Genomic DNA, 16,261 nt, shown 5'->3' with positions numbered 1-16,261 from the left:
CAGTGGAGTTTTCCCCCAAGGAGGTGTTGCACCACTCCACAGTGACACTGTACAACTCTGCCTTGCCACCAGCTCTGGATGGCATCAGCCAGGTTGCTTCTGCTGGTCCTCTGAAAACCCATGCGCCCACCCTGGTGCTACCTATAAATGGCCTGCTTGTCCGCATCCTTCGGGATCTGAGACTTCAGTGGAGGAGGGCTCACACCTTCCATATTTGGTTCAGGGCAAATTGGATGTCGCTCTGTTTTTAACTCTGCTACCACTTGCATTTGCTGCCCCTCTAGATAGCTGTCTATACTCAGTGTCTATGTGGCCATCATGGTTAGTGAGCATTTGTATTAAGACATCAGATCATCTCGAGTGCAAAGCAGGCAGTGTCTGGGTGCCAGTCTTCATCACACTGACAAGCGACTGCAGCAAACAGGACCCACAGTGCCATGCCCATGTCCAGTGGTCACGCCAACACCAGGCCATGCGACCCAGCCTCATTCAATGGGAGGAGCGAATTTGCTCCTGTTTGACTTTGCTTTTAGCATGTTCTTTAGTCCTACTCACAGGAGTACTGTTGAGTACACTGTGCAAGTTTCTCATTCTTCATTTTTGGTAAATTCCCAGATTCATTTCTTTTGGAGAGGAACCAATTTGGACACATGAAGGCTAAGTGATGTCAGGGAGAGAAGAAGGGAGCATAGTGGAGGAAGGCAATGCTCATTGTTTGAGCCTGGAAAGCAAGTATCAGTAGTAGTTGGAGCAGACAGCTGAGTCATAATGGGTGGGCAGTAGACAGGGATATTTCTCTATGTAAACATCAAATTTTAGGACATGTTCAAGTACAATATCCTCAACAGTGTGCCCTTAGATCTTTAGTGAGCTTAATGGCATGGTCTACTCAGGTGACAATAGCATAGGGGGATGTTGGAGAGCTCTGGGTGGGAAGAAGGTGGGGCAGGGCCTTGGAGCCCTACCAGTGCAGTGGGAAGGAACAGGTAAGGATGCTTGAATGCACTTGAAGATTCTTACCTGCTCCAAAGCACAGAGTGGGCTGGGCACAGGCCTTCTAAGGAAGCCAAGAACGAAGAGGGTGTGAATACAGGTGATTTGGCAGCCCTCCTTTGTAGGAATGGATTGCTCATGGTCACACTTGAAGAGTTTTCTCATGTAACTGAGATTTTCTTTGTAATTGGTGAATATTAAAACATGACTTCCTGCTTTTTTCAGAGGATTTTTATAGAACCCGTGTAATTGATTTAATTTTGCAGAACTTTTCTTTTAGCCACTGGAAGGGAACATTGAATTCCTCCCTGTTATGATCAGCAGAATTCCTGCATGGTCTTGGGGTCCTCGAGGAAGCCCAAAGGGTGGGGGAAGGGCACTGGGGTAACCATGAAGAGGAAGCAAGTCAGATGGGGATTGCACTTAGATCCCAGGCTGAGATGGGGATTTCACTTAGACCCCACCTGATTTGAAGGTGGCACTTGAACAGGAGCCAGAATGGGTGTGCAGTGAGCACGGAACCTCATGGAGCTGCAGGGGCCATTTTCTCCAGTGTATGTGGCTGTTATGGACTGGACTCAGACATTTTCCATGTAGTCATGTGCTGTCTTCCGCATCAGATCGACCTTAGGGACAATTTAGCAAACTTCCTGAGTAATCACAGAGTTTGATAACTGAGGAAGAGACAAGTGAAACAAGACAGAAAGCTGATTTTCCTTGAGCTTTGACAGCACTACAGAGGAGAACCTGAAGCAAAAGCTTACATATTGCTGGGTTCATATCTCAGAGCTGCCAGGTTCTAGCTGGGTGACTTCAGACAAGCTACTTTAACTCTGAATCTCAGTACCCTCCTGTGGGAAACAGGGTAATAATGGCATTGAAGGGTGCTTGCCAGGCTGAAAGGATGCCTTGTGAAATACACAGAGCCTACCTACCAAGCTCAGTAAATCGTGATGACACAGTTAGACTTCTGCTGCAGGTCCCCAACCTCTTCAGCCTGACCTGCATCAGTTCTCACTGTTGTGTTGAAAGGTTACCAAGGGATTTCCACTGAGTCTGTGGTAATTACACCCTTTTCATTCCTTATTGCTTGTATTTGAATTTTTTCTTTCCTCTTTTTGATGAGGTTAGCCAAGGGCTTATCAGTTTTATTTAATCTTTCAATGAACCAGCTTTTTGATTAGTTAATTCTTTGAACTGTTTTCTTCATCTCAATTGAATTAATTTCTGCTCTAATCTTTGATTTCTTCCCGTCTTTGGGCTTTGGGTTTGGTTTGCTCTTCCTTTTCTAGATGTTGGAGGTGCAGCATTAGGGTGTTTATGTGTTCCCGTTCTGTTTTCCTAATATGTGAGTTCACAGCTATAAATTTCGCTTTAAGAGCTGCTTTCCTCGCATCCCATAAGTTCCAGTAAGTTGTGTTTGAATTTTCATTGAATTGTAGATATTATTCAGTTTCTTGTTTAATTTCATCTGTAACCCATTGGTTGCTGAGTAGGGTGTTGTTTAATTTTCCATGTATTTATGAGGTTTTTCTGTTTTCTTGTCTCATTTATTTCCAGTTTCAGAAAATATGCATGGGATAATTTCTGTTTTCTTTCATATACTTAAGCATGACCTATGGGCTAGTATGTGGTCTATTTTAGAAAATGACACATGTGCAGCTGAAAAAAATGTGTATTCAGCTGTGTTTGGGTGGAACACTCTGTATATGGCCACTAAGTCCATTTGTTCCAAGCTCTGGTTCAGTTGTATATATGCTGATACCTGTGAACTAAGCAACTGCACTGAAGATAGCAATGTGTAATAGTAGGGTCATGCTTGGAATGGCTGTCATTCTGGTCTTCTAAATGTGTGCTGCTTGTCATCTCATACCAATTGCTGCCATACTGTCTCACAAGTAAATGTTTGTTTAAGAAAAGAAAACATTCTCTCAGGCTTTCACAGAGAGCACATTGGCCAAGCAATGGCCGTGACTCATCCACATGGCTGACACTGACAAAGGATCTACAATCTGAGGTACAGGATCTCCGGATAAATCCTGAGGGGATTTCACTGACCTTATCAGACCCAAAAGCTACAACTCTTGTTGCATAGGTCCTGCTTTACCTTGGTCTTAACCATCCAGAAGAAAAGTATAAAAACGAAATATAAGAAATAAAGCTATGCTGTTATGTTGAGCTGTGGGGGACTCAGGTCAACAATTTCTGACATTGCCAGTTAAGCAGAAGACCCAATACTATTATGGGCTACTGGACTCTTTTAGAATATTTTGCTGAGTTTACACACCTATAATATTCAAATAATGGAACTTAACAAAAAAGGGGGATACAGATGAATGTCCATTTTGTATCTGTGTATTCAAAGTGGTTAGGATAGATATATAGTTACATTCTCTTAATGAATAGAATGATTTGTTCTAATGGTGTTTGTAAATAGGATCTCAAGTCTGCATCTTGTACAGCAATTAACCACTAAGAATAATGTATGCAGTGTGTTAATTATTGAAACTGTCCTACCGATTTGATTTGAAACTGTCTCATTACTATTTATCAATAAAATTATGGCAAAAAAAATAAAAAAGGTAATAAATGAAAACAAGAGACAAGAAAAAACAAAAAAGAAAGATTACCAAGGGAGCTTGTTACTTTGGTGCCTCTCCTTCAGGTCGGGGACAGCCCAAGAAGTTGTTCTCAGGCAGCACCAGTATTGCTGGGTTGGGGACCAAATTTGAAGTAGTAAGAGGTCGTTTCTTCAACCCCACCCTCTTTCTAGCAATCTATTCCATTCCCAGGGTGAGCCTCAGAAATGCTCAGTATCAATTTCCCAACATAACACTTGGAGTTGTAGACTTTCCAGGGTCTCCATGGGGCACTATGGTAGGTCACAGTCACACTACTCACTGGTAGTTCAGACTTTTTGCTTCCTGTCCAGTCTACCTTTCCAGATCACCTAGATTTCAGCTATACTGTGTTGATTTTTTAAATTTAATTTTTTTTCTGTGTTTAGGATAGGATCTACAGGGTCTCATTATGCAGATCAGACTCACAGTGATTCTCCTGTTTTCAGCCTCCCCACCACTGGGATTACAGGCGCGCTACCACGCCCAGTCTCAATCGCCATCTCAGTGTGCCCTGGAGGGGGGCTGGCATGGCAGGCTGGGGTGGGAATCGAACCCCGGCCACTACACTCTGCGTAAGCAGGCTCTTTAGTCCACTGAGGTATCAGGCCGGCCCTATGTTGCTTTTTGATCAGTCTTCACACTCTACCTTCATTCTTGTTTTCAAACATTTTTACATAGTGGTGAAATAAGTAGAAAATGAAAGTCACCATTTTAAGCACGCGTTTGAGTGGTGTTAAGCCCATCGACATGGCTGCGCTACCATCACTTCTATGATGGTGTGTGGTAGTACAGAGTTTCACTTACTACACAGCTCAGATTCATAGTGGTCCTCCTATTTTCAGCTTCCCCAGTGCCGCCACCCCATCTGGACTCTGTAGCCAGCTCAGCTTGCCCTGGGGATGTGACTGGCATAGCATGTGGTGCCTAGGATTGAACTGCGGTCCCTGCACTTGCCTAAGCTTGCCTAAGCAGGTGTTTTAGTATGCTGAGCTATCTCGCTGACCCCGTTTTTTTTCACACTTTAAAAATATTCACCGAGGCCTTATTCTAAGGATGGCACTAGGCTAGATATGTCACCTCTCTTAGTCTCAGTATACAGATGAGGAAACTAAAGCTCAACGAGATCAAGTAAGTTGTGTAGGTTCACATGCCAAGATGTGGTGAGGGCAGTTTAATTTAATGTCACTGTACCCTAAGCTTCTGCCTTGTCCTTGTTCAGTTTTCGGTCTGTAATGGCCTCCAGTCAAGGTCTTTTGTATCCAGCCTCTAGTTATCTCAGAATCCATTTCTCTAAAGCTTCTGTTCCAGCCCTGGCCATGCCTTTGGCCTGCATGAATGGATTTGTGTAAATGTTGTAGCTAAGTGAATTGCTGAGATGGCAACACAAGGAGAATCCTGCAAAGATTTAGGGACCACCCAGAGTCTTCATTGGAATAAGAGCAAAATTAAGAATTTAATGCTTTGCTGACCTGTTTTAGAGACTTACAGAAGATTGTACTGGGCCATGTAGAAGTTTGAGTTGTTTTGGCAGAATATTCAAGGATGTAAGTAGTGTTTTGATACTTTGGAATGCTTTATTGTCTTGGGCTAGGAGTACACACTGCACAAAACTCCCTCAAGTGGGAAACCAACCAGAGGTATACATTCTCATCCAGGTTTGTTCCTTTGCAAGAGCTGAGTTTGCTGTGCCTGTGCATGCACGTGTGTGTGTACATGTGTGTGTATGTACATGCTGGACTGTCTTTTAGAGATAAGATTATCTGGGGAAAAGATATCCAACAATGTTAGATTTGCCACAAGTATTTTTATAAGAAAGACTCAATGTCCCTTCATTCATTTATTCAACAAAGATTTCTTCGCAAATTTTCTGCCAGGCACAGCTTAGGCTGTAGAGAATGCAGATGACAATATTAGCATGACCTGTCCCCTGAAGGAGTCACAGAATAGGCACCTGGGCTCAGAAAGAGCCTTTGTTTTGGTGTAAGAAAGAGAAGACAGGGTCAGGGAGATAGCTCGGTAGAATAAGCACTTCCCTGGCAAGTGCAAGGTCCTGAGTTCAGTCCCCAGTACTGAAAAAAAAAAAGAAAGAACACATTTTACCTGTTCAAGTGTGTGTGTATGCAAGTGTGTGAGTTGTTCTCTCTCTCTCTCTCTCTCTCTCTCTCTCTCTCTCTCTCTCTCTCTCTCTCATTTGGGCTCATTTCTTTTATTGTTTTCCCATACACTTTGTCCAGGTCAGCGCCAATGCCTGCACAAGTAAGAGCTTACTGAAGAAAATTAAGGTTATAAAATATCATGTCTACATCTTGTACAACCACTGGGAAAAACAATATGAAATATGTTAATTATTGAAACTGCCCTAATTTGATTAGAAACTGCCTCATTGCTATCTGTTTTTCAGTAAAATTATGGGGAAAAAAGAGGGTGGTAGAAAGCACCGCTAGAGCAGATGACTTTTGAGGTCTGCACAGTCCTACGGATAACCCACTACTATTATGGACTACTGGACTATATTGGATTGTTTTGCTGAATTCACGCACCTACAATATTTAAATGGCAATGGAATACCCATCTCCGACAAAACTAAATGAAAAAGAGGGATATAAATGAAGGACCATTTTGTATCTGTATATGCAAAATAGTTAGGATAGATATACAGCTCCCTTCTCTTAATTCAGTGAGAAGTAAGATTTGTACTAATAGTGTTTGGACAGGGTATCATGTCTGCATCTTGTACTATGAATACTACAAAAACAACAATATGCAATGTATTCATTATTGTAACTGTTCTACTATCCTGTTTTGAAACTGTCTCATTACTATTTGTTTCTCAATAAAATTAATTTTAAAACATAAAAATAAAAAACCCTCACAGGTACCCACTAGGGATGCCACAGAGGAAGCCAGAGCACAGGCTTATTTCTGGATCTCCTGCAGAGCATGACTCTACCACGTGACAGTCTGGCTACACTCAGCATGCTGCACGGCATGCATGCTGCTTTATCCAGCGTAGATTTCTTTGCACTCTTGATTTGATCCATTGCACACCTATGTTCCTTATGCTCCTTTAAGATGGATGAGTGGTAGATGAAATATAATTTAACTTACAATTTTTGAAGAAAGTTTCAGTGGAAAATAACTTGGAAATTCCTACAGAGTTAGCTAGCTGTTGATGCTACACACACTTAACACCATTACAGTCTACTACAGAATGGTAAAGACATCGTGCTTTCTCCCTGATTAAATGCTGTTAAGAAACCTTACCAGCACAACAGAAGATGACTTCATTCAAATTGATGAAAAATACTGTCCTACTGAAAAATACTGCCCTACTTTGTTGGCTACAAACTTAAAAAAACATAGAACCATATTGAGATTCAAAAGTCCAATTTATTTTTTTCTTATACTTGAGCAGTTGTTTCTACAGAGCGTATATATGTGTGTCTGGGTAATTATGGTACTTGACAGGTGAGACTGCATGGCGTATTTCACAGGTACACGTCTACACTGTGATTATCTTCCACAATGGCATTGTAAATACTTGTTCTCTGTGTGGCTGTGCCAATGGGCACACTGGACAGAGAGGACAGCTGCAGTTTCCAAGGGTGACAGTGGGATCCAGTGGATGCTCTGCTGATGGGTCTCCATCTCCTCCCTGGGCTCAGACAGTGATGAGGTGAGGGAGGACCTCTGTCTCTTCCTTCTACGGTGCTAACTAGCTAATGTCAGCCTCTTCAGGCATGAGAGAGTACAGATCTGCTCCTTGGCTCGGTTTGATTAAAAGGATAATCTCTTTCAGCACTGCACATGGCACCACCATAAAGCCACTTGAGACATCTTCAATTTCATTGTCCTCACTCCTGCCCAGAAATCCCTGCCCTTGCACTGCTCATTTTCCTTCTGATGCTTTTACCACCCAACTGTTTGCCTCTTTGAGATTCATTCCAGTTCCCAGACTGCAGCGCTTTGTTCTCTGTAGCCTCCCTCATCCTCACCCCTTCTTCCTGTCTTTGTGTGATGGGCCACCCATTCACGTGTACCTTCCGGCCTTACCCATAGTGCCTAGTCTTCCCTGGTGCCCAGAGAAACTGCGAGCAAAGGTCAGTCTGCAGCCACCCTCTTGGACCACATACTGCTCCTTATGAGGACACACATGAGGTGCACCCAGAGCTGGGTGCCACTTCTTTTTTCTTCTTTTTTATCCTTTGGAGTGCACATTTGCAGCATGGGATGGGTGCATTCACCTTGGATAGTTGCTACACGTCCACAACACATTGAAATTCTTCTTGCATCCCCTTGCGCTCCCTGCCACATCCGTCCTCCATCTCTTTTCTTCCTAACACATTGGGCTTCTCCCGCTGGCCGGCTGGATAGAGATTTGTCTCTACATGATTCTCTCATTCTTTGCACAGCAGGTGACATCAGGGAGTCTCTGTGTGGCCACACTTTTTTTCTGAGCAAATTGTACCCTCTTACATTCCTTTAGATTGAGTACTGCTATCAGCAGTCTTGAATTAAAGCTACAGTTTATCAAATGGCTGAGCCACTCCATTGCAAACCTTATACACATTCATTTTGTTCTCACAAATACTGCCACATAGATTTGGTGTCATCCACTTTCTGTTTATGGCAGTTGGCATTCCTAGAAGTTAAAGAATTCACCAGGGTCACATAAAAATTAGCAGGTAAGTTTCAAATTTAAAGTCAGGTCAGTTTAATTCCAGTCCCCTACTGGGGAGTGTTCAACACTTGTGTCCATGATTATTTTGAAGTGGTTTTTCTTGATTTTGAATATCACTAAGATTAATTATAGTAAATTTTAAGTATGAAAAATTGTCCATAGTTAACATTAACTAGAAATCTCTAAATAATTTGCTTTATTTCTGGACCCTTTCTCTACCCAGCACTCTTGGACCATCTGCTTGTCATGTGTCCATGATTGAGTTCATACAGCACACACTGTGTTGGCAAATTCTTTTTCAGTCACCATCATAACAAGTAGTTTTCGTAATGCAGATTCTTCACAGACGGGCCTTTCAGTGGCCTCTGCACTGATGAAGAAACTCAGGAGGGAGACTGACGTAGAGTTCAGTGGGTAGAGTGTTTGCTGATCATACCTTGATTTCCATCCTCAATATGACAAAAAGAAAACCTACTGTGGTGTGCCACAAACTAATTTTAAATGAAATAAAAAAATATAGTCTGCCAGACATGACTGTGTATTCCTATAATCCTAGCACTGTGAGAGGCTGAGGCAGGAGAATTGCAAGTTACAGTCCAGCCTGGGCAACTTAGCCAGTTAATAAAACCGTGTCGCAAAATAAAAATAAAGAGCTGCTGGAGGTAGCTCAGCATGAAGACCCTGGCCCATTCCTTAGTACTGCAAAGAGGAAGGGGAGGGAAAGCAGAAGGGAGGGATGGATATATATAATCTGGATAAGGAGAATGAAACGAATTTGGACTCCTAATGCTGGGCAAATGTTACTCTTTCAAACTGAACAGTGCCACAAGTGTAAACATTTCTCAGGGAATTCATGAAAAGTCGGTTGTGTAAGTCTTGAAGCAGAACAGACCAAGGTGGATGAGTACAGTTATTTTTCTGATTTGTGGAGTATCTGTTAGAAAAGTCGCCACCCCTGAGATATGTAAGTAAATTCCTGGGATTTTAGTGCTTTTAAGCCTCTTCCTACTCTTTCAGTTGGCAAGCGGAGGGTCAAGGGCTCGCTGAGACATTGCTCCTCCTCTAGTTTCTCCTTTTCTCAGCCATTATTTATTTATTTATTTATTTTTAATTTTTATTTATTTGAGAGAGAGAGAGGGAGGGAGAGAGAGAGAGAGAGAGAGAGAGAGAGAGAGAGAGAGTGTGGTGTGTGTGTGTGGCCAGCTCAGCCCACCAGGGGGCGGGGCTGGCTGGCATGTGGTGCTGGGGGATTGAACCGCGGTCCCTGATGCTCTGCCAAGCTTGTTCTAAGTAGGTGCTTTAGACCACTGAGCCATCTCTCCAGCCCCTCTCAGCCATTATTGTGTGACTGCTGCACTGGAAAGGAGCCCAGGTGGTGTCAGGGTGTGGTGGGGTGTGAGGTGTGTTAACTCCTGGGACCTGAGCTCAGAGGATTTGAGTTTGGGACTCGGCCCCAGGGTGTGTGCCTTTGGAGGATTACTTTAGTGTTGTTTTGTGCTGAAAAGTTAGTGCCAGGAGATGGTGGCACACAGTTGGCCTTGGTGTCATGAACAGATGTGATTAGCACATTATTTGTCTCCAGAGCTGGCACAGCCCTGGAGCCTGAACTAAAAACAAAATCAGCTATGTAGGACATGGCACTTTTGAAACTGAGTTAACATGGTGCTTTTTTTCTGACTATAGACCTTATCACAACTAAATGCCTCATAATTTTGTATTATAAGTGATTCTCTACTGGAGAGAGCTTCATCCAGTCTGTCTACTTAGTGAACAAAAACACACACACACACACGTGTGTGTGTGTGTGTGTGTGAGTATATACACATGCACACAAAGTTTTTTCCCAGAAAATTAAAAGTGGTTGATAACATCCCCTTTCATCTTTTATTTTTATTTATCCTTTTTGAGACAAAGTCTTACTCTGTATCCTAGGGGTGCCCCAAACTCACAGCAACCCTTCTGTCTGAGTCTCCCAACTGCTGGGATTACAATTACTGCTGGGATTGCCACCCTTCAGAGAGAAGAAAGTCTTTGCACATGTAACCCTCTTGACTTTGAAATTATACTTGAATAAAAATGTGATGAGATCTTAGATTGTTTGCCACTGATTTTGGAAAGAGTTAGGCGTTGCATAGCAGTACATTTAGGCCCAATACACAGTTTTGCTTAACAAAGGCCAGCTCCTTTTGCCCTTAGTTTTTAACTAGACTTTTTCAGCTTTTCCGTTTTCCTTCATGACTGTGCCAGAGAAGGCCTTACTGATCAGGGAAGGGCCAGATGCAGGAGCACCTCAGTGCCTGCGCCTGCTTTATGCCATGTCAGACACACAGTGCTGTGTTCAGAGTGGCCGTTTACCCGAGAGCTAGGTGCTGATATTTGTCTTGAAAGAGCTTGCAAACAAATTGGGTTGCCCCAGATTCAAAAAGGGCTTCACTAAGTGCTCTCTTTTACTATGGTAGAAAGTTCAAAATTATAACGCTGCTTTTGTTGTACATCCAGTTGTAACTTGTATGGGGCTGTGTTGCTCACACATGGCTTGCCCCTAAGAACCATAGCTTTGGCGTGGTGGTACATGCCTGTAATCCCAGCACTGCAGAGGCTGAGGCAGGAGAACTGTTGTGGGTTGGAGGCCAGCCTGGGTCACAGAGTGAGCTCAAGGCCAGCCTGAACTGCATAGCATGACCCTGTCTCAAAAAGACAAGACAAAAACTTTGTGTGCATGTGTATACACACACACACACACACACGAAAAAACTTTGTGTATGTGTATGAACACACACATACACACACACACAAAAGAAAAAACTGTGTGCATGTGTATACACACACACAAAAAAAAGAAAGAACTATAGCTTTATGACAAGGTTTGATGAGCATGCATCCTTTGGGAACTGTTCTTTAAAATTATTGTGACTGTTTCCTTACTTGGCACAGGAATTATTTAATTCACTTGTGAAGTTACATAGAAAAACAAAGCATAACAAGACAAACTTACTGAGTTTTGATCATAATTATTTAATTTTCATTATCTGATCAATTTATGATACTATAATTGCCTATTCATTGATGCAGAATCTATTTCAACATATTTAGGTCTTCACTGTGAGTTTTAGTACTAATAAAGACATGTAAAGAAATAACAAAAAAAGAAATACCAAAAAGATGGATTTTGTATGGGTGTCGTGTTTTCTTTTAGTGCTTGTTATTTTCAGTTTATTTTCAGCTTTTATTCATTTTTGTGGTACATAATGATTCCATCCCTTGTGCAATTTGCACATGTACAAAATCCATCTTTTTCTTCTTTTCTCTCTGTGTCTGTCTTAGTGCATCTAGGTTATGCAGCTCATTGAGTTTCATTGGGGGGGATCTGTCCATGCACATAACATACTTAATCACTTCCTCCCCTCACTTTCCTTCCCTGGTCCTCATATCTGGCTTCACTCTTTTGGGAGGAACCATTGTTTATAATGTATAAAATGAGATAAAATATGACGACTATTCAAATAAAAATAAAAATCATTGTAGTACGAGGTATGTTAATATCTTTTCTGATACTCTCCCTCTCTCTGAGCACACCCATTCCATCCTTCTTGTCACTTTCCAAAGCAGTTGTGGAAGTCGCATTCCATGAGAGCTTTTTCAAGGTTATCTCAGTCTGCTGCATTATTGAAAAGGTTATGGACATTTCTGTCCAATAAAAACATTTATGCGCACGCTCAGCTACCTACTCATAGGATCTGGCCTACTGGCAGTTTGGGGTCTTCCCAACAAGTCAAAATAACCATGCATTCAGGACCTCCAGCCACAGCAGCACAACTAAAAAGAGTCATAAAAAACAACTTTCAAACTGCTTCAGAAATGACGAGAATGAGGGGACTAACCTGTTTGACGTGAGAAAGGGGACTCTGAGGGACATTAATGACAGTGTGCCTTTTACTGTAATCCATCTTAATTTTTTCATTTCCTTCCCCACCATCTCTTGGTCTTCCTCTCATTTACAAAAGATCTCTCTACTTCCTGTTATCTTTTATTTTGTTATTTGCTTGCATTTTACTTACATAAGAAATCATGTGACATTGAAACCTGTATACCTGCTTTATTTCACTTAGAATTATAGTTTGAGGTGCACCTATTTTCCTACATATGACTCAAGTCTGTCCTTTTTTTTTTTCATTTATGTAATTGGTGCAGGTTCTCACTATACAGCTCAGACTCATAGTGATCCTCCTGCTTCCAGCCTCCCCAAGGCTGAGGTTAGAGGCATGCGCCACCATGCCTGGAAATGGCTGCTGGTTCAGTGCACCACAGGGGTGGGGCCAGCAAGGCATGCTGGTCCAGGGATCGATCCCTGGTCCCTGCACTTGCCAAAGCAGGCGCTTAGTCTGCTGAGCTATCTCACCAGCCCTTCTATCCCTCTTTATGGCAAAGCAGCACTCCATTGTATATAGATACTACATTTTCTTTATGAGGCCATGTACAGTTTCTTTCTATGGGAAAAGACCCTATAAATGTTACTTAAAATATGAAGAAGAGAGTTCAGTAATTAGAGAGGTACAATCTTTAATAGAAATATGTAGTATTGGGGCTGGAGGGATGGCTCAGTGGTCTAAAGCACCTACTTGGAACAAGCTTAGCAAACCACAGGGACCACGGTTCAATCCCCCAGCACCACATGCCAGCCAGCCCCGCCCCCTGGTGGGCTGAGCTTACCACACACACACACACACACACACACACACACAGACACTAAATAAAATGTAAAAAAAAAATTAAAAAAAAAAGAAAGAAATATGTAGTACTACAAAGATATCTTCAAATATTACAGATTTTTAATGTTTTGGGGTTTCAAATAATTTTCCTGATCAGTTTGAAATAATGTAAAATTTCCTCTGGAATTTCTTCTTAAACTCACAAATTACTTACAAGTCTGTTATTTCATTTTGAAATATTTGGGGGGATTTTACTCTTCTGTTCCTGTACCAGGGTTTGAACTCAGGACTATATATATGTAGTTTTTTCCCCAGTGCTGGGGATGTAGCCCAGCCCCTAGTTATTCAAGGGAAGATTGCTACTGCTGAGCCACACCCCCACCTCTCTCTCTCTCTCTCTCTCTCTCTCTCTCTCTCTCTCTCTCTCTCTCTCTCTATATATATATATATATATATATATATATTAGATTGAATTTTCTGTCCTTTTTCTCTGCTTCAGTGTTATGTTATTTCATGCACACATGAGCTTCAACTACTGCTTGGTGTAAAATTCACAGTGCTTGTTCTTTTCTTGGGGAAGTGTTCCTCAACTTGTAAAGTGTCACTTTGCAACATGCAGCCTAACATTTGGCTAAAGATTGGTGACATCCCTTATGCAGATTTTGGGAGTACCTGTGCTCCCAGTAGCTCCACAAACTCTCACCATCTTGGCCTCTTGCCCTGTGTCCTAACCTGAGGAAGAGCTCAGTCTTTGTCTAGGGGTTCTTCTCCCAGCCCCAAGAGTGATAAGTGTGTAGGCAGAAATCTGGGCATATTGTAGGGTTCTCTTCATGGCTACTGTCCCTCAAGGGATGGCAGGCATGTGTTGTGCACTGTGCTGTCTCTTCAAACAGGGATTTCATGTCATTTGTCTAGTTTTGCATCTGTTCCTGATAGGAAAGCTGTTCCCCTATCAGTGATCCCACAGCCTCTACATTTGTGTTGCTATTGTATCTTTCATATTTTCTAGATTTTTCTCTTGCATATATAGGAGCCAAATTAAGTTTGAAGTGCTGCACTTGGAGATAGCAACCTTAGTGAACTACAACTGTGAATCACTTAATGTTGGGAATATGTTCGACAGAAATGTGTCATCATGTGACTTGTCATTAGTAAACATCATTGTGTGTAGTTATGCAAACCTATGTGGGATAAACTACTCTATATTTGGGGTATATGTTCTAGATCTGTCTCTCTATCTCTGTTTGGAACCCCAAGGCTGATATTGTACTGGGGATTAAGCACAGGGCTGCTGTACTGAGATATCTCCCCAAGTTCTTTTTTTTCTTTTAATTTTGAGACAGAGACAGAGTCTCCATAAGTCATTAAGTTGTTCTGGCTGGACTGAAACTTGCCATCCTCCTGCTTCATCCTCCCAGAGTGCTGGGATAATAGGTGTGTACCAGCACACCTGGATACTTTTTCTCAACACATACATCTGAATGGCATTGACTTCTATGCTGGGGCTGTGGCCTTTAAGTGATATGAGAGTTTAACTACACAGCTTGAGGCAGAGAACTCTGATGATTTAAGGGCCATTGTCTCATATTCCCAGGCTACTTTTGCTGTCACCAGTGAACTTCAAGTCTTACCATTGGTGGCACGTACATGCTAAGTATGAAGCTTTCTTCTTGCAGCTTTATTTCCCTCAGTGTTCTTGAAGCCAGTAAAAATTAAATGAATTTAAAGGTATGGAATTAAACTCATGAATATTTGATTAGCGAGTTCAGTTGTCCGAGTTTACAAAATGTTTTCATAACTTCTACAGATACACTCATTTGTAATATCAAAAATATTTGTGGATCAATGCCACAATAAAGTGAGACTTCCATATCTGCACGACTTGGGGGGTATTGGTACTTACTGATATCTTATGTTGTAGCAGAAGTGGGCAGCAAAGATTTTGGAAGTGGGAAAAGGGATCAGGTGGAGGGGGAAGGGAGGGAAGGGGAAAGGGGGCCTGATATGATTGAGCTATGTTATATAGGTGCACCAGTCCCTAAAGCAAGGGCAGCTATTTATATATTGCAAACATTAATGAAAAATGAAATCAGTCTCCATTTCTTGAGGAAAAAGAGTTAAGTCATTGAAAATTTTGATTAATCTTACTACTTTCCTGTGATTTACCACAGAATACCTTCTTAATGTTGCTCTACTTTAATTTCAGAATTTATCCTTGTTTCACTGCATAATGGAGGAAGACGAAGGAAACAAGAGGTATGAATTCCTAACTGCTGACAGTAATGTCCCAGCCTGTGACCGTCCTGTTCCTATTTCTCATCTGGTGACTGATGTTAAGGGAATGGCCACTGGGTACCATACGGGGATACATGCTACGTGGAAAGCCCATTTTTGAGGCTGGGCTTGCCTAGGGCTCAAATTAATTTGCTTTAGAAAGGATAACTTATTTTTTCCAGATGAAACATCTAAAATAAATTCAAGTGCACTGATCAAAACTTTTTGTCGAAATTTTCAGTATGATCTGTGGTTTTTAAAGGTAAAAAAAAATCCATCAAGTGACATTTCGTGGCTGAGATGTCTCTCTGAGGAGTAGTGTTTGCTGTGAGAGAGCCTCCTGGGTAACTGCAGGTCACTGAGACATTTCCTAACCAGATCCACTCCAGTTAAAGCAAGTGAGAATCTATGGTGGCTCCACCTTTACATTTACATTGATTTGAACTGAATCAGTGATGTAATTCTTAGACCACTGTTCTAGGCTCCATACTGAGATTGTTCTGCAAGCCATGGGGACAGATACCAACTCTTCCATAAGGGACTCACAGTCTAAGACCAATCAAACTGGTTTTCATTTCTTGTTTTAATAGCAATAACAGGGGCCGGGGAGATGGCTCAGTGGAATAAGCGCTACCCTGGCAAGCGCAAGGGCCTGAGTTCAATCCCAGGTTCTGCAAAAAAAAAAAAAAAAGCAATAGGTTTTTGTCAGTTTTATTTTGAGACAGAGTCTCCCCAAGTTGCCCGGGACAGTCTGAAAGTTGAAGTCCTTGTGCCTTGGCTACTCCACAGCTGGAATTGTGGATCTGCAAACTGCACCTGTTGGTACAAGGTGTTATGATGCCATGGACTCAAGTGCTGGGCTTTTGATCAAGTATTGATAGAAGCATCTATTTTTCTCTCTTCTCATTCCCTACCTCCTATGGCTCTGCTGAATGAATTCCTAGCCATATCTTTGTCATTAATGGTCTTGATTGTTTTGTAAA

General features: G+C 41.9%; 1 protein-coding gene across 1 annotated transcript in view; it reads left to right on the top strand.

The window, feature by feature from the left end:
• Pasd1 (PAS domain containing repressor 1) overlaps window positions 1-16,261 on the top strand; it is a 115,067-nt gene that overhangs the window by 21,651 nt on the left and 77,155 nt on the right. The window contains exons 2-3 of the mRNA XM_023706275.1: window positions 3,659-3,786; window positions 15,211-15,356. Of these exons, the coding sequence (XP_023562043.1) occupies window positions 3,659-3,786; window positions 15,211-15,356 (274 nt within the window). The remainder of the gene's footprint in view (window positions 1-3,658; window positions 3,787-15,210; window positions 15,357-16,261) is intronic.

Source organism: Octodon degus, unplaced genomic scaffold, assembly GCF_000260255.1.
Source record: "Octodon degus isolate 3935 unplaced genomic scaffold, OctDeg1.0 scaffold00249, whole genome shotgun sequence".
Taxonomy (NCBI): domain Eukaryota; kingdom Metazoa; phylum Chordata; class Mammalia; order Rodentia; family Octodontidae; genus Octodon; species Octodon degus.
Note: the sequence above shows the minus strand (reverse complement) of the source record. Positions and strands in the feature narration are given on the sequence as shown.